General features: G+C 46.8%; 1 protein-coding gene across 9 annotated transcripts in view; it reads left to right on the forward strand.

Annotated features, from left to right (window-relative positions):
• Positions 1–23,103, forward strand: part of CADPS (calcium dependent secretion activator) — a 223,783-nt gene that overhangs the window by 130,999 nt on the left and 69,681 nt on the right. For 7 of the 9 annotated variants that reach the window (XM_075158703.1, XM_075158705.1, XM_075158704.1 and 4 more), the window contains exons 12-16: positions 5,145–5,281; positions 10,480–10,667; positions 20,900–21,001; positions 21,935–21,998; positions 22,760–22,883. In XM_075158703.1, coding sequence (XP_075014804.1) covers positions 5,145–5,281; positions 10,480–10,667; positions 20,900–21,001; positions 21,935–21,998; positions 22,760–22,883 — 615 coding nt within the window. Of the gene's footprint in view, positions 1–5,144; positions 5,282–10,479; positions 10,668–11,710; positions 11,876–20,899; positions 21,002–21,934; positions 21,999–22,759; positions 22,884–23,103 lie in introns of all 9 variants that reach the window. The other 2 variants (XM_075158710.1, XM_075158712.1) reach the window with 1 other exon arrangement.

A 23,103-nucleotide genomic window follows, 5' to 3' on the forward strand; every position in this document is an offset into this window, starting at 1 on the left:
CCGCAGCTCGTAGCGAGGAGGAGGGTTGCAGAGCCCCGGACACACACACACACACGTGTGTGTGTGTGTGTATATATATATATATCACTTTTCAGAGGTGGCAATGCCGCAGTGCACAGCGAGGAGGGGACTTGGTAAGTCACCAGCCGGCACTGCCAGCAGCTCGCTCACAGTCAACAGCCTGGCATTTTAAGTCCCGGTACGGGGGTTTTTCCCCCTCCAGAACACCGGTATTTGCTGGTAAAGCCTCTCGCTCCACCCGGCCGAACAAAATGAGGTTTCTAGGCGCTTCCCCTGGGTATTTCTTTAACGAGTGGCAGCCCAAGCATGTCCATTAGCTCCGCGTAACCGGCGAGAGCAGGAGGGGACCCCGCCGCCCCTCGGAGCACGCGGCCGAGCGTGCGGCGGGTCGCGGTGGGCACGCCGTCGCCCGCCCGCTGTGGTGCATTGCCGGCGAGCGCCGCGCGGGCTGGAAAACTTCTCCCGCTTTGCCCAGCCAGGCCAGCGAAGAGTTTTCTAGAAATATCTGTAAATGAATAGCTGCCATCAATCATTGTCATTCCTTTATTTCATGTCTCCTGATGAGGTTGACTAGTGTCATTGTTTGTTACTGTCCAAACCACATCTTCATTCTTGTAATGTCAAGCAGATATGACAAGCACACATTTTCCAGATGAGTAAGATACAAAGTCACCTTTTAATTTACAGTTGTTTGGGTTTTTTTGTTTGTTGGTTTTTTTTGTTTTTTTTAATAAGCAGACGTGTTGTAAAATTTACTGGATGTTCGGTTGCCTTTGGTACTAAAACAAAGTCACTCATTAACGAAAAGAAATAAATCTGGAGTAAGAAATTCTTACAATAAAATGGCTACCTAAAGCCTTTTATAACAAGAATTCTTTTATGGAGCTTGTCCCCCGCTATTAACTTCACCGCTCTCAATGCAAAATCTGCCAAAATTATTGCTGGAGCAAAAATGCAGAGGGCAGGGAAATACATTTAAAAAAAAAAGAATGAGAGATTTGACTGGTTTGTCTCTTCCTTTTTAAATAACAGTTAGATAAAGAGAAATACAGCCCTCAGAGGACCAAATGGTGGGACAGTCCTTTGGTTTTCATGATTGTTGTTGTTGTTGTTGTTGTTGAAATCTTTGTGTTCCCGACACTGGCAGATTTTTGAGACTCTGATTTCAAACACTTGTAGGGAGTCTGTGTGTGACAGGGGGCTAGTTCATGGAGTCAGTATAAAATGCAAACTGGATAAAAATGAACAAAATAAAGCTGGCAGTATTTAAAAAAGACCGTAACGTAGGTGACCAAGTGTAATATAAAAGACCAGAGTCTGCAGCTTTCCAGAAGAAAGGTTCGTGGAGTCTGTGCTGCCAATTTACCTCGGCTGGCAGCCTCCCTTCCGAGACCACCATCGAACACCTTTCAGCTGCAGTTGTGTGCAGCTTGTCTAAATATGTAAGATAACTTTTGTGGGCCTGCAGCAGCATTTTGGCTGGGGCCCCGAACAAAGAAGCACCAACGAGCTTGGCACGGCACCTTGGGGAGGGATTGTAAATTACTGGAGCATCATATAACTTTCTTTGGTTTCTCCTTTCTTTTTAGCTAGAATAACAGAGCAGGGTCAAAAAAGCAACCATAGTTGACTGAAACAATTAATTTAAAGTACTTGCAAATTAGCTGTACAGTTTGGGTGTGAATACTAGCCATTCCATTTTGTACTTTGTTTAAAATCTCATTCAAACTGTACAAGCCATTTTGAAAGAGGGTGGATTATATATAAAACTTACTTTGTATGCAGATGTTGGCATTATTTTAAATCATACAGATCAACTGTCTGGAGCAGAGGATCAATACATTTAGATCTATCCTATTCTTTTTGTATTGCCTAGGAAGTTTAATGATTTTGGTATACTTTGACTCCTAAATTTCATTTTTAAAAGCAAGTCCATTGAAAAAATCCAAATGTAAAAATAAATTGCAAGTTGCATGGCATGTTTATTTTCTAACAATTAATTAAGGGAAGGTGAGTTTAGTGTAGGATTGTCCTTTTTAACCTGCTCCTAGTTATTCTTAAGAATTTTAAGCATCTGGTCCAGAACAGGTATTCCATTTAAGAGAAATACATATGTGTTTTACCATTCTTCAAAGACATCTCCAGTTCAAACCACGCCAGCTTTATCCCTTGGGTGGGCGATGTGCACCCACCCAGCCCCGCAGCTCTGCCGATGCAAAATGATCTGATCACGCCAGAGCTGCGGTGCTGGGGGACCGCAGGGAGAGCTGCGGTGCTGGGGGACCGCAGGGAGAGCTGCGGTGCTGGGGGACCGCAGGGAGAGCTGCGGTGCTGGGGGACCGCAGGGAGAGCTGCGGTGCTGGGGGACTGCAGGGAGAGCTGCGGTGCTGGGGGACCGCAGGGAGAGCTGCGGCTGGCCATCTTCCTTCCCATGGCAGAAAACCACATTTTAAACCACGGGCCGAGCAGAAGTCATGCGGCTCATACTTTTTTGGTCACTCGGGCTCATGCAGTGCCATGGCTGTTGCCTCTCTCTTTGGGTCGTTGTTCTGAGATGGTGAGATTTGGGACAAATGGGTTTTCGGGCAGGCAACCAACGGGATGCTCAGTAAGGTGTTGCTTCGCAGGGATTAATGAAAGTAAAATTGCCCCTGATTATGGACGGTCGTGAAGGCCATTTAAACGCCATGTCAGTTCTCAGCTCTTGGCAGGGAACTGTCTGCGCCCTTGCCTTGGGCAGGGAGATCTTAAAAAGCCCAGGAGAGGCCCTCAGCTCCACCGTAACCAGCAGAGCTTCGGCAGGTTCACACCAACCAAAGGTCTGCTCTCTGTCCACCTCATTCAGAGAACATAAAGTGGGAAAAAGCTTATTGGTTTGGAGTGAAAAATATTCATTTCAAGCATGCTTTCTAGCACATCTGCTCAAAAAAGTTCACCAGCTAAAGGGCTAGAGGACTCTTCAACTTTCCAGCTGATTTACTCAGCTCTCAGAGCCTCGTTGGCTGAGCAGGAGAATTGACAGTGTATCAGGGCTCCTAATTGAAAAGTAATAAAATCTCTGAGCGGAGCTGGCAAATGAAGGCCTCCAGCCAATTTGTCAGCTTGCAGTCAGCTCAGAGGAGCCGGGCAGAGCAGCAAGCCATTAAAAATGGTCTGATAATATCTGTTAAAACATTTTGCGGGCACTAGGGATGGAATCAAAAACAGCGCAGACAAACTCTTTGGGAGCGAACTCAATCAAATCGTTCTTGGCCCAGGGGGACAGAGAGGATGGGGCAGAGAGCTGTCAAAGCAGACAGGGGCCAGCCCATGCCGTGAGCCCCAGGGCTGGGTGGGCTTCGCATCCCACGCCCAGGGGTGCCGGAGAGGTGCCGCGGAGGCGATGCGCTCGTCGGGCAGGTTGTCCCCGTCCCCCGAGCCAGCCCTCGCGCTGCCGCGTCGCTCGGCATCGCCGGCGGCTTCTTCTGTCCCCGTGCTGAATGCAGGGAGCCGCCGGCGGAGGGGGGATTTGGGACCGGGGAGAGAGGCAGCAGGGAGGCAGCAGGACCCGGCGCACGGAGCGAAACAGGGGAGCGGACCCTGAAAAATTAACCAGCTGGAGGAAAAAAAATCAGTGTTTATTCAGCAGGGTTTTAATGAGGAAAATTGCCAGCTACTGCTGAATTAAGTATTTCTAGCAGCTAGCTGAAATGTTACATGTTTTCATTTGTCTGATTTCTTTCCAGTGGGTGATGTTATTTATATAGTTTGTATATAGCTAATGACAGACTATACAGAAAATGTAAAGATTGCTTCCAATGATCAGTAATATCTGAGAGCACAGACATGAACCAGGTATTTAGGAAGACATGCCATCCTTCACAGCTTAATATTAAACAGTAAAACATATATAAAAGAACGCTATCCCATTATCATTTAAAGCTCCTTTTCTTTTTTTATTATTATTAAATTAAGGATTTTTGTTTCTTCTGGTAAAGAGGGATTTTGTTTTAAAACAAATACAGTTACCATATACTACTATTGCGGAAAACTGCATTTTTTGTGTCCTTTCAGCCACATTGTTTCAAGGCCACCCAGTTCCCCTAGGAGGCTATAAACAGGGGAAGGATTTAAATCCTATTCTCTTTGTGGAGGATTTGGCAAGAACCCATATAGTAGGAAGCTGAGCACGGACAAAACCGAGTGAAAGGTGTCCTTTAATTCCCCAGCCGCTGTAGAACAAAGCCTGCTCCCAGCGGGGTCCCGGCTGGCCGCACCCAGGCCGGCTTGGCGGCTTCATTTCAACTGCTGAATTCGGTGTATTTTTAGTTAACCATGTTGAGATTAATTAATTAGCCCCTAGGAGTTAGTGCCCGTAAACGTCACCCAAAGCAGAGAAGTGTGAATACGTTGAGGCTGTTAATTCACCCAAAAATGGCAGCTCGTAATGCGGGCAGGGGAAATTCAGCCCCTCCGTCGGGATGACTGGCAGCTCCGGTGCACTATCGGGTTACTGCCTCAGTGACAACAAACTACGTATCAATTTAACTTCTTAGCGATGCTTAAAAGAGCATCTTTTTATTTCGGTGAGGTAGCATTTAAAGTTGCCATTAGGAAAAAAATTGCCGCGGGGAGACAAACGTTGGCATTTGGATAAAGAGCAACGTAACTGGTTTGATACCTAGAAAACCTAGTAAATGTAGAGAAAAATGCTACAGCTGTAACTTCATTAGAATGGCAGAATCTATTATAATTAACCGCAACTATCTAAATAGGAGCTAATTTACTTATGTGAGCCAAAATTCTGTTAACTCCTAGCGTATTGTAAGATACAGAATAAGTTCTTGGGTTTGTGTTCTGGTTTTAAGTACAGAATAAATGCACTATAATGAGCAGTTGACAAGATGTTAATTTGAAAATCTTTTGCCTAAATGCAATAAGATAGTCCATAACTGATGCAAGTTGACAATGGGAGGTGAAAACTGTACTGTATAGCCTGCAAAGAGAAAAGTTAATGGCAACGTAGGAAGAGGAGATATTTAGCTTTCATGCTTCATACTGTATATTTTTTCTGTTGTATTTGTCAGCTAAAATGTCTTATATCTCTCTAAATGGTGTCTTTCTCTATATGTATAAATGAACAGATGCAGATAGAGCTCAAAAGCATGGCATGGATGAATTTATCTCTTCCAATCCCTGTAACTTTGACCACGCTTCACTCTTTGAGATGGTTCAGCGCCTCACTTTGGACCACAGACTTAATGATTCCTATTCTTGTCTGGCAAGTATATTCTTTGGTCTCTAGTGATATAACATCAAGCAGCAAAGTCAAAGCTAGTGCGAGTGGGGGCTAATCCCCCTGTTGCTGGAAGATTGACTTCTGTTTACACCAGGTTTGAATTTGGCCCAGAGGTATTTTCTTTTGAGAGGCTACCTGCAGTGAACTGACTGCTGTTCTTCTCCAGTTGCACTGTCTTTACCATTTCTGTTTGCAATGCTTAAAATGTTTCTTCCTGCAAAGACAAACACCAGTGTGGGGATGTGAAGTAGAGAGCAGTGTTTTGCAGCCTTCCACACTGCCTTCCAGAGTCTTCTGGATGAAAGAACAGGGGAAAGATGACGGGCTGGTACCACCTCCCGTGTCAGTGGAGCCCCACCAGGAATAACGGTGGCCCAGCTTTGTGTCTCTTTATGAGCAGGGAACCCGAGCAGGTAACAGATGGGACTATGATGCTGCAGTCTGTCCACGCTCACGTAGTCGCATGCCCATCCTGATTATTCTCACGAGCACAGGTTGCAGCTCTCAGCCCACCGCCGTGTAACATGGTCTATAGGGCAGTGGCACTGAGGTGCTCCAGGACAGCTTGTAGCCTTTGGCTGGGGTGCAGTGCTTGGGGGCTCTTAGGTATTGGAGGATTTAAATGACAGATAATCTTTAACAGTACAACTTGAACAATTAGTTGTTAGCGGTTTCGATGGGGAGGATGAAGAGGCTCTTAGGTTTTGAGAAAACAACAGGATGAAGCCTTTCTAGAGGGGCCTGAAATGCCGATCCTGCCCTGAACACGGCACGGGACAGATCCTGACCTGCCGCCCTCCTTGTGTTGCACAGAAACCTCCACACTGGGGTCTGTGTCTTCAGCAGAAGGACTACCCTGTGCCGATAGCCTTCACCTTTTGCCAGCTGTGCAGTCCCTGGAGCTGGGAGTCTCGAGTGGCTTGCTGTTAGAAGCAGCAACCTGGGAACACAACCGAGCAGTTGGCAGTAAGGCTGTCAGTCTCAAATCCTGTCCTCCACGTCCTCCTCCACCATGGTGCTCCTCTCACCTGCTCTGCTCCTTGCACCGCACGCAAGGGCTGATCTCCTCAGAAAGGCTAAGATCCAGTAAATGCCATTAGCGGTAGTTGTCACCTTCCTGATGAGAGGCAGGGCTAGGAGGAACAGTTGTGGATGTCCCCTGAGGTAAGGATGGGGTGGGGGAAGGCTGCAGCGTGCACTTTACCCGCAGATACCCAAATGGTACATGTAGGCTTGGTGGGAGCATTGTCAGACCTGCAGCAGGTTTCTCACTGGTTCCATCGAGGTCTTTGCTCCGGCAGGCAGTGAATTTGGCATGCAGCTTCTGCTCCCCACGCATGGCTGACCCTAGGAAGACCATCCCCATCCATGCATGTCTGACAGGTTGGCTTGCAGCTGGTTTGTCTCTGTGCAGTCTCGGGCCTGGTGAGAGAGCTGTGGCCGTTGGATTAAATTCATGGAGAGGTGCAAGGCCATCACTGAAAATGATTAACAATGTTTCTCTTCAAGAAGCCCACCAGCCACACTTCTGCTTGTTATCGAGACGTTTAGGCCCTTGCTAGAAGCTACCGGAGCGGTGGAGCTCCCCTCAGCACCAAGACTTGTGCCTCTTTGGAGCGGAGCATCACCAATTAACCATCTTCTTTCAAATCACCCATTGCAGAGTGTTATAAAGAAGAGAATAATGGCCTGTGCTCACCTACGCTTGGAATTCACATGCTTCTTTACTTGTTTTACTATGGTTTTGTCCTGATTGTGGCGTAAAAAACCAGACTGACCTCAAAATTTGAGTTCAACTGCAAAGAGCTCCCATTGCTCTTGCTCCGTCTTTGGGATGTTGGCGATACCACTGCGCTGGCTTGCCTGGAGGAGCTGTGAGCCTGCGGTAAGCCTGCTCTGTCCGCTCTGTGTGCCGCTGGGCAATTGTTATTCTCCCTACAGGACATTCCCACGCAAGGTCCCGCGGAGTTTTGCCTCATCGCACCTCTTCTTGTTTTCAAACATGGACGTGGAGGTGCCAGGGACACCCAGACACAGCGGCTTACCCTGACGCAGAGGGTAACTCAGCGTTGCCTCCTTTCCGTGGAACCAGGTTAAACGTTAGTGCGAGCCCGCTCGCTGGCTGAGCCAGGCATCCCTATGAAAACAAACAGGCTGGCTGGCTGATCTCAGCTACGGCAGAAGCGATGTTTGCTGGCAGAGAGGACTGTGTGGGGAAGGGGAAGAGCGTTGTCTGCATCGCTTGCTGAGGGCTCCTGCCCATCGTCCACAAACTGGTAGCACAGTCGCATTCACAGCTCTTCCTGGACTGTTGGGAAGAGTATGCAGCTCTTCCAGCTTCGTATGGACCCCACACAATGCGTGGGTCTTCATTCCTTTCTGCTTGGACACGTGTGCTATTTCTGAGACTGCCCTTCAGCTCTTCCCAAGACTTCCCAACTGTCGGCATCCGGCTCATGCAGCTGGGTCCATGCTGGAGCTGTATTTCCCATGATTCGGCATTCGTGGGATTCACATAGTACAGCACAGCATGTACTGAGGAAAGGTGGTCTTCCAGAGTGTCCAGCTTAGCTGAGATGATGTGAAGGAGTCAGATTAAAAGGTTTTGTTTTACCTAAGGTAGATGAGAAAATTCACTGAAAAGTGAAAATCTTCCCTCAAAAACCCTGGTTTTCGCAAAAGCTGCATTTACCATTAGAAAAATTGCTAGTGATTCACCAACCCTGACCAAGCCTTACTTACCCAGTTTCAAAGCTCCCGTTGCACTCCCCACTGGTGCCCACGTGTCCCCTTCTTGATGCAGTTCGGCTTGTTGAACACGGTCAGTTGAGCTCCCTGTGCTCTACAGCCTTTTTCCAATGTCCCCTCTAGGTTTCCTCATGCCGTTGAAGACCATCTGGGAGACCAAACTGAGCTACACCTAGCTGCGTTGTGGTGAGATACCCAATGTGTCACCACTATCAGCTGCGTTTGCCAGACTGACTGGTTGTCAGCTGGTTGCACCAGGCAAATCTTAATCAAGAGCCAGGATCTGCCTGAAGATGTGGGGGATTTGTCTGAATACTGCCTTTCATCAAACCCTAGGTTTTTTTTCTGGGGCTGTGGGGAGCAGCATTTACCGCTCCTTTGGAGCCCCGTTCAACAGCAGGATTTTTATGTCATACCTCTGCTGTGCAGAAGGAGACCACCTGGTCCTCCTGGGCTCTGGATCTCTCCACCCGTAGTCTGCTTGCCCGTGTTCTCATGAGGTATCATGGGATGAGGCTCACCACTGAACTCTGAGCTTCTGCTCAGGCTTCCCCTCAGTGAGCCGTGGCAGCGATCTTGAGTGGTTGCCCCCATCCCTTCTGTCCGCCTGAGGACCAGCACTTCTCAGAGCCCGGTGCAGGGGAGCAATGTGGGGTGCGCTGGATCGCTGGGTCCGGTCTCCTGCTTCTTTCACCCCGAACACCGGGCTTGATACCTGGCTCCAGTGAAATTAGTGCCAGCCTTCCCACCGGTGTCAGTAGGGCCGAGATTTCACTGGACCGAGTTCTTTGTACGTGTTAGGTGAATATAACAATTTCAACTGCATTTCTACCCCAATAACCAAACGCGCACATCTTTCTATCGCAGAACGGTTACAGCATTCCTATATTTTTATCATGCCCGATCACCAAAGACTTGTGTGAAGAGAGGCAAGGTGAAGAGACAGTCCAAGGATGTAACAAACAGGCAACGTAAAGAAATCCAGAATCAAGCATAATACCACCAACCAAAAAGCAAACAAAAATACCGTTAAAAGCAGTGAAGGCAAACCATACCCCTCCCAAAAAACAGCCTTCCAGAGTGCCGTCCCATCTGCATTGTTCTGTGGCTTCATTTTGAAATGTGCACTTCTAGTGATCCCAGCACTGTAGCTACTCCCTATATCTATCATTTTCCCCTCATTATTTTAATTCTTTTCTCAATCTGTTTTGGAGTTGGCCCAATAAGGATGAGCAAATCCTTCTCTATGTCTTTGAGCTCTTAATTGATATTTCTTCAACTCTTTTCAAAGCAGCTATTTTGGCATCTAGAAAAGATTTGGTGTCATCTGAGTGGTAGAAAATATATTTTAATCTTTCACAGCAGTGTTGTTTCTAAGATGTAGCATTTGGGGTAACAGATGGGGTGGCAAAGAAGTTGCCTATAGGGGCAGTGCTCTGCCTCAACTACTCTCCCGCCCGCTGCAGGAACTTTTCAATTAAACGATGAAAGATTTTGCAGCTTGATGCATTCCAGAGCTGCGTCTTAGCAATTGTTTAGCACCCAAATTTCCATGTAAATATTGACGGTTTTGCAGCATTTTGAAAAGCAATCTACAAGAATATTCTTGTTCTCGCTAGCGCCTTCCCCGAAGGCAGAGGCGCGCTCCGCTTCGCCTGTCCCGGGACATTCGCCGGAGCCGTCCCCTCGCGGGGAAGGGCGTCCTCCTCGGGAGCACGGACGTTGCACCACAAGCCGTGTGTCACCAGGCCCTCAGGACTGACAGACAGAAATAGTCTGAGGTTTCTGGATGTGTAAAGAAACCCTGCTTGTGAGCAGAGCTTCCCTTTGCTTCGATGCCGAGGACGTGGGCGATGGCAGAGCGCGTCGCCAGCGGTACGCAATCAGGACAATGGGGAACGTCCCTCTCTGATCCTGCGGAGCTGCCTTCCTCCGTCTGCAGGACGTTCCTGCCTGCCAGATGCAAGAGAAGTCGTTGTTCAGTGTAATCCTCCATGCTCTCCCCCAGATCAGTCTTCTTACTCCTGGCCGAATGTACAGTCCCATCCCCGAAATGAGATTACTGTTTCACGCTGTTTAAATAACCAAACCTTTGTCATCTCTTAAAGGTGTAAGTCTTTTTTTTTTTTTCTTTTTTTTCTTTTTTTGCTAGGCACTGACATGAACTGGCCTAACTTTTCAGCATTTTAAATGACATTTCCCTGTAATGGTAGCATAATATGTTTTTATTAACAGTTGCACTGAGTATATGCTGTGTTTGGGTGATGATATACAGACTGTATTGTTTAAGAATGACCTCTCTCCTTTTTCCTTAACGTAGCCTTAGGTTTGTATTTCTTTTATTAGAACAGTTGACCACTACATCTCCAAATCTGATAGCCTTTGTATTTAATAACTTATATTTAAAATCAAGTCTCTTTATTTCTAAACAGGGCTGGTTTAGTCCTGGCCAGGTCTTTGTGCTAGATGAGTATTGTGCACGTAATGGAGTGAGAGGCTGTCACAGACATCTCTGCTACCTCAGAGATTTGCTAGAGCGCGCAGAAAACGGAGCTATGATTGACCCCACCTTACTTCACTACAGCTTTGCCTTTTGTGCATCACATGTTCATGGCAACAGGTAAGGAATCCTTCTCGGCTAGCAGCTCCCTGCCAGCAAGGGATGACTTTGTCAAATATAGGTTTCCTTGGATAATGCACAACAGTCCCCAATTTGTTTTCACAGTGGATGTTTGGCAGCAGCGCTTCTAGTGGCATAGTCGGTTTGTTTGTTTGTTTCGGTGCTTGTTTAATGTAAGCAATAAAAATGCACGTAGAGGATCCAGAAATGAGGGGTTTTAACTTTCTTACCCAGGCACCAGCTAGATGCAGTTCTGGACAAGCTGGAGTTGAAGTACATGTGACTGTCACGGGTTGAATAAATAGAAGTAAATGATACACTGTGCTGATTTAATTGCTGTGCGAGAGGATCTGACAAGTTGCAGCAGTATCAAACTTCAGCGTTCAGAAGGGCTTTAAGCCCTCGGGCACCCATTTAAAGTGTGTGTGACGTCAGTTCAGAAATTGCTTAGACATAACTGAAAATTTTATCTTGCTTTGTTGCAAAGCAATTTCAATTTCAGAAGTAGCCCGTTCCTTTCTCTCAAATGTGGCAAATCTTTGGTGGGAGGAACTGGAGCTGTGCTTTTTCCTTTTCTGTTTATTTTGTTGACAGCTGTAGCACCTATTGCAGCTTCTTCTGCTGCTTTTTTCCTGTTAAGTTGCATTACATACTTTGAGATATTGCTCTCTGTCCTGCATATGCTGCTGAAGAAAGGAATGTTATAAAATAATTATGTGTTTTCATAAACCCTCTGGTAAATACCATCCCGAATTATGGCACACATTGCCCAGGTTTCACGTTGCAAGGCTGCCGCTTGCTTTCGCAGTTATTACTTTCATACATCTTGTCATGGAAACCGAGTTTTTGCTTCTTTAGTTTCTTTTTCAGTTCTGACTTTCTTTTGCTCGTTCATTCCTTCTTTGCCAATTGTTATTTGATTTCAGTTGTTTGCTTTCAGTTTCGTTCCCTTTTGTTTTATTTTGAGTTTTTTCATGTTTTCTTCTTGTTTCTTTCACTTTTGCTGCTGGCCTTGCCCCCCGCATTTCAATCGCTCCCCAAAGCCAACACATGGCAGAATTACTTGGTGGGTCACAGCCAAGCGCAGACGGCGAGGGGGGCAAAGTGTCTCATGCCTCTGCCGCTGAAGCGGAAACAAAAAAGGATTCCAAAAAGGAGTCCAAAAAAAGGAAAGATTCCAAATCCCAGCCGAATCCAGAGCCAAAAAGGTAAGCGAAAGCGTGCAGTGCACAGAAGTGTGTTGTAGAGGGCACCGGGCTCCTCGGTCACTGAGCACACTGGGCAGTTTGGGTCCCTGCGGCACCGGCATTCGGGTCGTACACTCTCCTGGGAGTTGGATGGTATTTGGGCACCCAAGTCTCGTAGGGGGTCAGGGCATTGAGTTTTTTAGGGGTGTGTTTAGGAGATGGCTGACACGGCATGTAGGGGTTGAGGCTGGGCAGGGGAAACTGCCTGCCCCCCTCACCCCTCTTCCATAGGCAGGGTTCAACAGCAGGAGGCTGTTTTGGGGACAGGACCTGGCTCAAAGGCTGTTTGGCCCATAATGGAGAGGAGGTTGGATGCAGGTCACCGCTACCCCATGTACATCTTCACAGGGTCCAGCGGAGCCGGAGCTGGAGCCTCCTCTTCATCGGGGCCGGTGGCGAGAGGTATCTGACAGTACTGGGCATGGTGACACCTCACCATTCCCTCCCCGCGGGTCTGGAGAGTTGTGGGCTGAGGAAAATGTCTTGCTTTAAAACCCATGCAATGTGTAGACCCCAGTCCTGTGCCTGTACAGCTGCCCAGGGCTGCCTGTGGCTGCCGCACCTCGCCGGGAGACCGCTGGGCGCTGCCAAATGGGCCACTCGGCCGCGGACAGGCTAGTGGAGTAATTTGTTTAAAATATTCCAAGAAAGGAACGAGATGGTTTGCTGTGACTTGGCTGTCTTTAGCTGATGGTTGACTTCACGTGAGGAGGCTGAAGGTTCATATTCCTTCTTGGTCGCTGCCGTCTCTGTTGCCTGGGGATCACAGGAGCTGCAAGGCTGCGGCATTGCACTTTGTCACCCAGGGCAGGCTCTGCCTAACGCCCGGCAGCCGGAGGAGGTTGGTACGGAGACTGCGGTGTGCGGTTTCTGGCCTCTGCTGTCCGGAGGTCACAAAAAGGGACCACAGGGGATCTCAGAGAAAACGCGACTCCGTATCTTTCGTGTCTCCTATTAGAAATCTGAATATCTGAGCAGAAGAGTCACAATTTCTTTTCAGAAAGCTGCTTAGGCCACATGCATCGTGCATTTGCGATGCTGGCAGAGAGCGACAGAAAGCCAGTATTTACCATGCAGTCCTTAGCAGCAGTTGCGACGTGTAAAGCTGGGTTCGCTTTAGCTACGTCCCTTCCTCCCACCTACCGTGACCATACGTTGCTCGTTGCCTTAGGGCTGGCTGTGCTCTCCCCAGGAAACCTATAGCTCATGGCAGAGCTGAAAACTTTCCGTGTAAAATTTGTAGAGGTGGGAACACGCCTGCCCCAGGTCCTGGCACAGCATCCGACGGAGCATCTTTGAGCAGCCTTGCGGCGTGCGTTGCGTTGTTATCGGTATGCGTGGTGGTCTGGGAAAGATTCAAGTTATGAGACATCTTTCTGTTTAACAAAGGCTTCTTCTTTTGTCGAATCTGAGAAAGTGTTGTTTTTCTTTGTAAAAGGAAGTTCCTTCACTTTTAGACAGTAAAAAAACCCGAACGGGTGGTTTAGCCTTCTCCAGAATGAGGTTGGCTGTCAGTCAGAATATGCCACCCAGTAATGAAGGTCGAGCAGGGAGATAATTCCATGTGGCTATCAATCTCCTGTATTAGCAGCAGACAGTGATGGAGCTGAGGTGGGCTGTCTGTTTGTATCGTGTTTGTGTAAGGTCAGGCAGCGAGACAACAGTCGCTCGCAGTCAGCGGGGAAGTGCAGGCAGGCTGCGGTGCGGGTGCTGAGGACAGCCTGAAGGTCAAGGCTGACAGGATGACAGGCATCAGCGCAGGGATGATGCCTCCGCGCTTGTCCGGCTCCCGCCTCGGTGGCACGGCCGCCGCACCGCAGCCGGGACGGGAGCAGGACGGCTGCTGGTGGAAATGCACCTCCACCTTGGAGCCGACCCTGCGGCCGCAGCAGGTGAAATGGTCAAAATGTGATTCGGGGGATATTTTGGAGCCCTGTTGCTTTTTATGTTGGGGTTTGGTTCTCCCACCCTCCTTTGGGCTCATGTAGCTTATTCAGACCTCTGAAAGCCTGACATAGTCTCTCAAAAAGGCGGCTGTAAATCACAGCTATTTGCATGACAGTCCCCTTCATTTTTCTGTAAATTTCTTCCTTTTCCAAGTAAAAATGGAGTTAAAAGTAAATTGCTTGTCCTAAGTTTCACCTCCTGCAGACACCTGAATATGTAAGGTATAGGCTGTCAGAAAGGCAGGGACCAGCAAGAGGCAAAGACCGCTGACTATCCGCACGGTTTGCTGTTACCCAGGTACTCGCTCGTCGTTAATACTGAGGAGTAGGAGGCTTTTTTGCTGTGGCGGTCACTAGTGAGTTGATAACAGGGTTTTGTCCACCAGGTATTACTGGATGCCTTTTGTAAAGTCCTGCCATTCTGAAAGATGATGTGATTTCTGATGTATTTGCCTATGTGACAGGTAAGAAAGGCATGGCGTTATTCAGGCATCCGACTACACACGCTGTGTGTTTATTGATGTCTGTTGGCTTTTGGTACCACCACCACAGTATGGAGGCTGTCACTTTTCCTTTATCGACAGCCCTCCAAAAAATAGTGAAGGCAAGAAGCAGGATTGGTTTTAAGACAACATGATTTTGGGTAAAATTATGAAAGGTTTTACGTGATCACCCAGGTCTTTCCCTGCCTTCTGTTTCCATGTTTGTCGCTGTCCTCACGTTGGAGGGCTATGGCAGTACTGCTGGCGTCGTTTGACACGCAGAGAAGTGATGTGTTAGAGGAGCCTCCAGTGCTGCTTCCCTGTCTGTGCACGGGAGAGGTGTTGCGGAGCAGAAAGTTGGGCTCAGCTTTCCCAGGCCCAAAGTTAGCGCCTAAACCTTAAGCCTGCCCCTTTCGAAGGGTGGCTTTCAGTAGTGACCATGGTTTTGCATGTGCCTTTTTTGGATTTAGACATATAACAACTTTATTTTTGAACTTTAAAACCAAAAAAGACTCTTTCTATGCTTGCTAATCCCCAACTTTTAAAAGTAAAACTAAAATATTGAATGTGTGCATGCTAAGTATTAGCAGACATTGAGCTTATCAAAATCAGGATGCCAGACTGAATCCCCTCCAGTCTAATAACAACTGAACAGCATCATTCTCTGCGAGCTGTTAGATGACTGTTTACCCAAGGTCCAAGCACTTGCAAGTCTCTCAATTAATTTGGTATATCAGTGACTTGCTCTTTTTTCTATAAACTGTATTTTACAGCATCAGACTTGTTTTCAAGAAGTAGCTCTTCCGTTAGCTAACATTAGCATTAGCTTTCATTAGTTTTTTACAACTGTAAGCCAGCAGAAATGATGTTATTGTCATAGACCTCGAGGAATCAAAAAGCCTGCATAACATATTTGTAATTTTTTCCATTGTATTCTAACACATATCTGGTTGTTTTACATAAAGGCAAGATTTCCATACAGCTAGTCCAAAAACCAAAACAGGACATTTTTGGTCCCTTAAAAGAAGTAGTAAATATATGAACACTTTTTCACAGTATCTTCGTATGCTTCCCGTAGTACTTCGTGTTTAGTTTCCACGTCTCATTCAGATGCATAGCCCTGGCTGCAGTAAGGCAGGTTAAAATCTGGCATGGCGTAGTGCCGTAACCTTTCATTAGGCGCCGGCACCGTGTCCCGACCAGCCCCGTGATAAGTCCGCAGCGGCACGGCGTGCGTTATGGCTGTCTGTCGGATAGGATCCGGCGTCTGTGCCGAAGGGAGGTGGGTTGCCAGCCACCAGCAGATAACCAGCTCGGTGCGACCGGCTGACGTGATTCATTACAATGGGTGTAGGATGGCAGTGCTCAGAAACCATCCGGTTCGGCCGCGGTACGTCAGGGGTGTAGATCGCACATGAGAAGCGATGAGCCGTGACTTGGCTCAGTGCTGCGGCGTGGAGGAGAGCCCAAGCAAAATGAAGGCAGAAGTTGGGAGGATGAAATGGCTCCCATGCTCCGCAGCATCGAGAGCGGGCGGCTGGGGCAGCGCCCGGGAGAGCGGGCGGAGGGCTGGGCTGAACAAAGGGCTCTCCACCCACATTTCGCGCACGGTGTGAATTCCCAGAAGAAAGGGGAGTCGGGGAAAATCGGTGTTTGCTGAATAAGCTTTTTTTCAAGGGGTCTAAACAGGTGGGCTCTTTCAGGTCAGATTTGCTGGGGGAGGATGTCGGAGGCAGCAGGCAGGCAGCTGTGGTCCTGCCCGCGTCCCCAGAGCCAGCCCCCGTGCAACCGGTGGGACTTCGCGCAGGCAAGTCTTCCTGCGAGGAATCCTTTGAAAGCCTATCCTGACACATGCCGTCCAAGGCACTAATCATCGATGTTTACTGTATAGCTCATATGTGCTGCACCTGGCAACCAGCAAGGGAGCTGAAGGCAGCACGTGTTTTATATTTGAGTTGTTACTTAAAAAATCAAATTATTTGCATCAGTTTTTGACATTGTTTTTTTTTCCTTGGCTCTGTATGCCAGGGCTCACAGTGCGTGCAAAGATCTGTTTGCTACGTGTAAGCAATATTTTCCCCAGTAAAAAAAGTGTAGACAAGTTAAACATAAAAGGTGTAAAAGATGATATGTCTTTTCATTTATAAGCCGCCATGGTATTTCATACAGGCTTATGTCAAAGAGATTAACCCACTGGAGCTATACTGTATATTTATAATTGCATACAAATGCATGCTATTGCTTCATATATTACTCTTTGTTAAAAAATCATTTTGATATATTTGTTTTAGCAGCATAACTAGCCCTGGGGGCACTGGGTATAATTAGAAAAGGGCATGGGGGGAGGCGGGGCTTATAGAATAAAGCAGTGGCCTTAGGATCACAGGTCCTAATTATAATTTATAATTAACCCCGGAATTTGCACAAACCAGCTAAGCTAAACAAGGACTATCATTTTTGCTGTTTAAATTGCAACCCTTTTTAATTTCACCACCTGCTTTGTTGATGTTGTTGTTTTCGTGGCTTAAAACTTAAAAACAAGGAGGGGATTAGGAAAGCGGCATTTAAAACTTTTCATGTGAAATATTTACAGTGGGAATTTACTAGTTTAGAGCCAACATAGTGAATCTGCAGCAGAAGGAGTGATCTGAAACTTGTTTACTTGTAATTAAAATTTGCCTTATTTATTTTTCTTGCCTTTTTTGCCCTTCTGCTTCCCTCTCTGCCCGCAACTTTTGCCATACACCTCAAGTGTCCGTGAGCAGGAGCTATAGAGAATGGGATGAAATTGTGTCTCCGCACAGATGAAGACGTTTGTGTTGTTTGTTGACCTGAATTCATAGACCCAAACCCATTTTGTCCTTTGCACCTCAGTATATACCATGTACACACAGAACTTTTTTTCACCCTTTTGCTCTCCTCTCATTCCCCATCACTGCTTCAGTGTAATAACGATGTGGTTGTGGATTCCGTGTGAGAACATCCATTTCCTCCAGCTGCATTTTAGCTAGCCTGGCTGCAGAAATGCCGCTCGCTGGAGGAGTCGGTGCTTCTGTCCATGAGATCAAATAGCAAATATCAAAGTTGAGCTGGAGACCTTTGCTGAAAACAAATTGCCGATAAGCAACAAAACGAGCTGGAGCGACTTGAGCTTCTCCTGGGGATTTTTTGCAGTCCCATCAGCCATGTACTGGAATTGTCTAGAGCACAGAAGTGAATCTTAAATTATAGCGATGCTAAGCTATGTACCCTTTGTGTTCTTGCAAAAGGCAAAATAAATATGTTCCCTCAAAAAGATTACATGTTCAAAGTATATTTGACTTGAATATTTAATTAGGTTTAAAAATTATCGAGCTAATAAATTAAGTGCAAGGCTTTGGGTAGTGTTTTTCCAGTTCTATGTATATCCTGCATTTGTCACTAATTAATGAGTTCCTAATGCTTCAGCTTCTGGGAAGATGAGCAACAAAGATTAACATAACTAGTAAATCCGAAGATGTGCAGCTGGGTTATAGTATTTGAAATTTGACAAAAACATTGGAAGTATTATTATTTGTGACATGGCTCAAGATGGGGGATTGTGAGGAAAGCAAAGATGACAGAACTGGTGCTAACCACTGTGACAACAACTTGAAAAGCAGCCGACATGACATCTTTCCTATCATGCTGCCGAAAATGTCAACTTTGTGAAGGACAGTGAGAAAATGGTTTGCCGAAAATTTGAAAGGTAGATTCAAGAGATGCTCATCATGTCAGATGCAATATAGTCTACAGCTGGGTGAGAAAGGGAGTCCTTGCCGTGGTGATGGCTCTCGGTTGGCAGGCCCTTCCAGACATCTGCGCTGCTCCAAAAATGGCTACAGCTGACCTGTAGATTGTCTCAAGTTTGCAGTGAACGATACGCGAGAGCGGCGTGCGTTTCCACCGCGCGGCAGGCCCTGCATGGAGGGAGCGGTGGTCGGAGCCACCGGGTTTGATGTCCTCCTGGCTCACAAAGACCCTGAGAAAGGCAAAGACCAGCAGCTGACCACAGGTGAAGCCTACATGGTCTGCGTGCGCCTCGGTGGTTGGGTTGGCATCCCTTGGGGCGTTGTGACTTGGGCAAGAGCCGCGTTGGCCAGAGGTTCGCTCTCCAGAGCCCACCTTTCATCTTCGTGTGGGTCAGTGTTTTCAAAGTGATGCTTCCAGAGCCACCACTGCCCAGCCGGGACACGACTGATGCTGTCATGTCAGCCCGTTTTGGGTGTCCGACATGAGTCATTACACGGTGAGCGCTAAATAACCAGTTCTGGCAAAACCGAAGCCCTTTGAATACAGTGAGAAGCTGCGATTCATGTGAAAGGGCTGTGACCCAACCCGAGCTGTCAGATCCTGCCATTAAATCTCGCCGGTTGAGGTTATTGACCCAGCAAAGGGTAACATAACTTTCAGACCATTTCCAGCCCATCAGCAAATCACAGCCAGGGCAGGCAGCTTTTCCTACCTCGTTTGTCAGTGCTGATACAATTAACCGAGTGACACTCTGTGAGCTGTTATGGGTACAGGGGGGGAACCGAATGCCAAAAGTCAAACGAGGGCTTCAACCCTGCCCCTTAATGTATGGCATTTATTGCGGTCTGCCTTGAATTATCTGCTCTTCTGCTTGGGAGCAAACCAGGCGCTGCGAGGTGCACAGCATCACAAAAGGCATGAACATCTCTGTCTGAATATTAAATATTTTATGGAACTTTGGAATAAAAATATATTAAGCATGTTCAGACATTAATTTTTGCTTGATATCTAATTTGGTTTTTTTGTGGCTTGCTCATTTCTTCAAAATAACTAGTCCTAATTAGGTACTAATGAGACCAGATCCATAGTTCCAAAATTGTTTATGAAATGTGTTCCCCAGCTGAGACATTTTATCCAAGTTTCAGCCTAAATCTTTTTTCCTTTTTTTTTTTTTTCTTAATACACAACTGAATTTGGCAAATAATCAAGAAAAGATTTCTGATTAAATGCTGTTTAAATTTAAATACATCCTTTGGTATTCAAGGCTTTTTCTGTGTCCACATTGCAAGTTTTATTTAATGTATATTTAGCTTTAAAATTTTGCAGTAAATATCATGTAAGTTTTGTTAGTTCCTCTTCCAAAATGTTTTAATGGTTTATTCACCTGTGTTGGAATATCAGAGCTCGTATTTATGATATTAAGAGCTTACTAAATGCAGGGTCAAGGAGAAGTGATTGTACAGATTTTATAGCTTTTAATTTTTTATAGCTTTTTTTTTTTTTTAAGTGTAGGGCCTTTGATTCTTTAAGAGGAAAATAAAGCCAACCAATTAACCCCTGACAGGAGGTTCATTAGAAGCTTTGTAATCCCTTGCCAAGTCTTTTGTATAGCCAAACCAGCCTAGTACTGCGGATTTATGCAGCTTAAGCTGAACACTGGAGGAGGCCTTTAAGTAAGAACATTTGTTCAATTTTAAGACGTCTTACGTTGCCTAAAGAGCGCCTGTGCCAGCAGAGTTGCCCAGGAGTACACAAATCCGTGGACTTTGCTCGCCGGCAATGGGAAGCGGTGCCGCTGATTGCCTGCCGGGCCGATTCCTTTGGAGGATGGATTAGACTCGCGCTCTCCTCTCGCCCGGGATTCTGCTGCACGGCGTGTTTTGCCGTGGGGGAGTGGGGGAGAAGGAGGGGATTGCTGCTTTCGGCTCTCGGGTGGGTTGGCACGGGCAGAGGTACGGGGTGGAAGAGCACAGGGACCACCGCATCATCCAGCCCCGGGAGAGCTTCAGCAGGGTTTGCCTGCACACTGTGCTCTGTGAAAGATGAGAAATGCCCCAAGGCAGCAGGACCTGGGTGTCTCACAATGCTCTCCTGTGCACTCCTGAAATACAAGAGTGTAGTACGTAGTCCGAGAAAATCTGTGATAAATTGTATCAATGTGTTCATTTTTAGAAATTAAAATTAAATGACTGAAAAGGCATTGCATTTTCAAATACAAAATGCATGTCGCTCTCTAGGCACATTTTGGCAGAATATATTGAAGATGGTTCGCTTCAAGAAATTGCTGTAATGGGGTGATTCAGCGGTTATGAAGGAGTGCGGAATTTTATATTCTGTTTGTATATACGCCTATTGTTGATATTCTTTTATACTGTGAATTGTGTTAAATTAGCAGTTGAATTTTCCTGCAGAAATCGAGTCCCTATTTTGCCAGCAATGGGCCCAATCCTGCAATGAGAGCTGGCATCGCGCTCCCTGTCACGTACCTAATTTAAAAGGGGATTCTGCTTTTTCCAACTTCGCTATCACAGGAAAAATAAAGGGGGGGGGGAATGTCCACATCTAGATTATCACTCTCAGAGAGGATATTTCTTTCTTTATTTATTGTTGATACCTCGGCAGTTGTGCTGCCGTGACCACCCGTGTCTCGGCGTGGCATATCCTCCGTCCCGGGTCTCATAGTTGGTGACGTCCCTTTCCGAAAGGGCAGCGTGCTGTGTGCTGCGGGGATGAGTTACCAGGGTGCCGAGGTGGAGTCTGAGTCATTCGTGGCATTTCTCCTCCAGGCCTGACGGGATAGGAACTGTGACCGTAGACGAGAAAGAGCGTTTTGAAGAGATCAAGGAGCGGCTTCGTTTGCTTCTGGAGAATCAGATCACGCATTTTAGGTAAAGGCAGAGAGCCCAGGCTGAATGCGAGAGGACTGATTTCCTCCCAACTCCCTTCTATAAGCAGCAAAGCCAAAAGGCAGGTTTTGAATGCACACGGGAATTTTGCATAAGTGGCACAGACCTACGCAGGGCAGGGAAGCTTGCACTGTAGGATGCTTGTATCTGTGAGAGCGATTTTAAATATATAACCTTTAAAGGATATTTCAAAACATCTTGCTCCCATAGGCATGGTAATGCTGTGGATTTTTTCTAAAATTTAACAACAAAAAAAAATCCCTGTCCTCTTATTTCTCCGTTCCTCTCTGCTCAGTTATTACCCATTTATTTTCCCTTCTCCCTAGTATTCAGACAGGCAGGGCTTTCTACAGGGATGTCACAGTATAGAAAGGATGGATACTGCCCCCGCAAAAAGGGGTGAATTGCCCCCTGTGCACCAGCCGGGTCCTGGGCGGGTGGTGCACGTTTGCACGCAGACGGGTGATGTGATTCCCATGCGGAGCCCCTGCGGGAGCCCCTTGGAGCTGCCACTCGCCAGGGATGGTGGCTGGTTCAGCCGGTTACCTACAGCCTGGTGCATCGCCGGGTCTCCAGCTGGAAGTAAATATCCTTTCCAGAGGGGCTTTTTTTTTTACATTTTTACAAGAAGATGATATTTAACTGTCTCCTGTGAGATCTAAAAACTCTTCAGGTGACACCCAGATTTAATAAGCTGCTAAAACTATCAGCTTATTAATACCCCGTATTCTGTTTTGCTGCCTTAATGTCCACACCATCAAACCCTTTCAGAAAATTACCTTGTAGAAAAACTGCTCATTCCAGGCAGAGAGATTAGATCATTGCTTGGGCATATTTAGGAAAGCATCTTTATAGGGCTGGAAAGGCTTGTTCGCATGCACCTGATCTGATGTTAACATGATGTGATTTTTCTAGGTACTGCTTTCCATTTGGCCGTCCGGAAGGTGCACTAAAAGCTACTCTATCGCTGCTGGAAAGGGTAAGCATAAGAATACAGAGAGTAGTTAAAATTACCTGTATTCATCTATCTTTCCATCTAGAAGAGCTTGAGGAACTGTTGGTTTTGTGTAGGACGTGTAATTAATCATAGTTAGTATTGAAATGTGGGGTATTAGGTGGGGCTGTTCTCTCTCCTGCTGCAGCTCGGCGGGCAGTCTGTAGCCTGGCTGCTCAAGGCAGCACAGCCTGCGTCTGTGTTGGTAGTGGAGGATCTCGCTGGCAAGCATCTCCGCTGCAGACCCTTGTAAGCGATGCCTGGCTGCTGTCCGGTGAAATTCCCATCTCAAGGCAGGCTCATTCCCCTTGAGCATAGGAAACCTGCTCACCGTCATCCTCCCCATCCTTATTTCTGCCTTCCTGCTGCTCCGACATCCTTCTCGCCTCTGCTAACACGCAGTATGGCCAAGCCCAGACCTAAACCCAAGTCAATCAGCAGAGCCCGGGAAGAGCATAATATTGCCTGGCACTGGGGAGGTTGTGATAGATCTTAATGTCATGCCCTAAAAAATCAGAAGCACAGATTTCAGGGCACGCCATAGGGTATAGATACAGAAGAGGAATAATAACGGCAGGGGTAGGTACCACGTCTCAAGCTGACCAAGGTGACCTTGTAGTGGATCCTGCATATTGTACGCATACCCCAAGAGCCACGCAGTGTAGGAATGGATGTATGAGCTGAGCTTGGAGAAAAGCAGTTCGGTGTGCCTGATGCCACAACAAATCAGATTTTCTTGTGTCAAGGTTCTGATGAAAGACATAGTTACTCCGGTCCCTCAAGAGGAGGTAAAAACAGTCATCCGTAAATGCTTGGAGCAAGCAGCTCTAGTCAATTATACTCGACTATCAGAGTATGCCAAAATTGAAGGTAAGGCTCTTTCTTTGTGAAATTAAAATTTTGTTATATTTCTAGGTGGCAACTGTGGCTGGGAGCTATTTAAAAGAAGCTCATTTGCTATTTATTCACTTGTCAATAAAACTGATGTGATTCTGAATCATTTTTGTGGTGTTGGCTTCGGAAGCAGTTAAGAATGGGAGCTATGCAAAACATTTCTTTTCCTGGAAAACAGAGAGGAAACAGTTAAAAG

Source organism: Calonectris borealis, chromosome 10 (assembly GCF_964195595.1).
Source record: "Calonectris borealis chromosome 10, bCalBor7.hap1.2, whole genome shotgun sequence".
In the NCBI taxonomy this organism is placed as follows: Eukaryota; Metazoa; Chordata; class Aves; order Procellariiformes; family Procellariidae; genus Calonectris; species Calonectris borealis.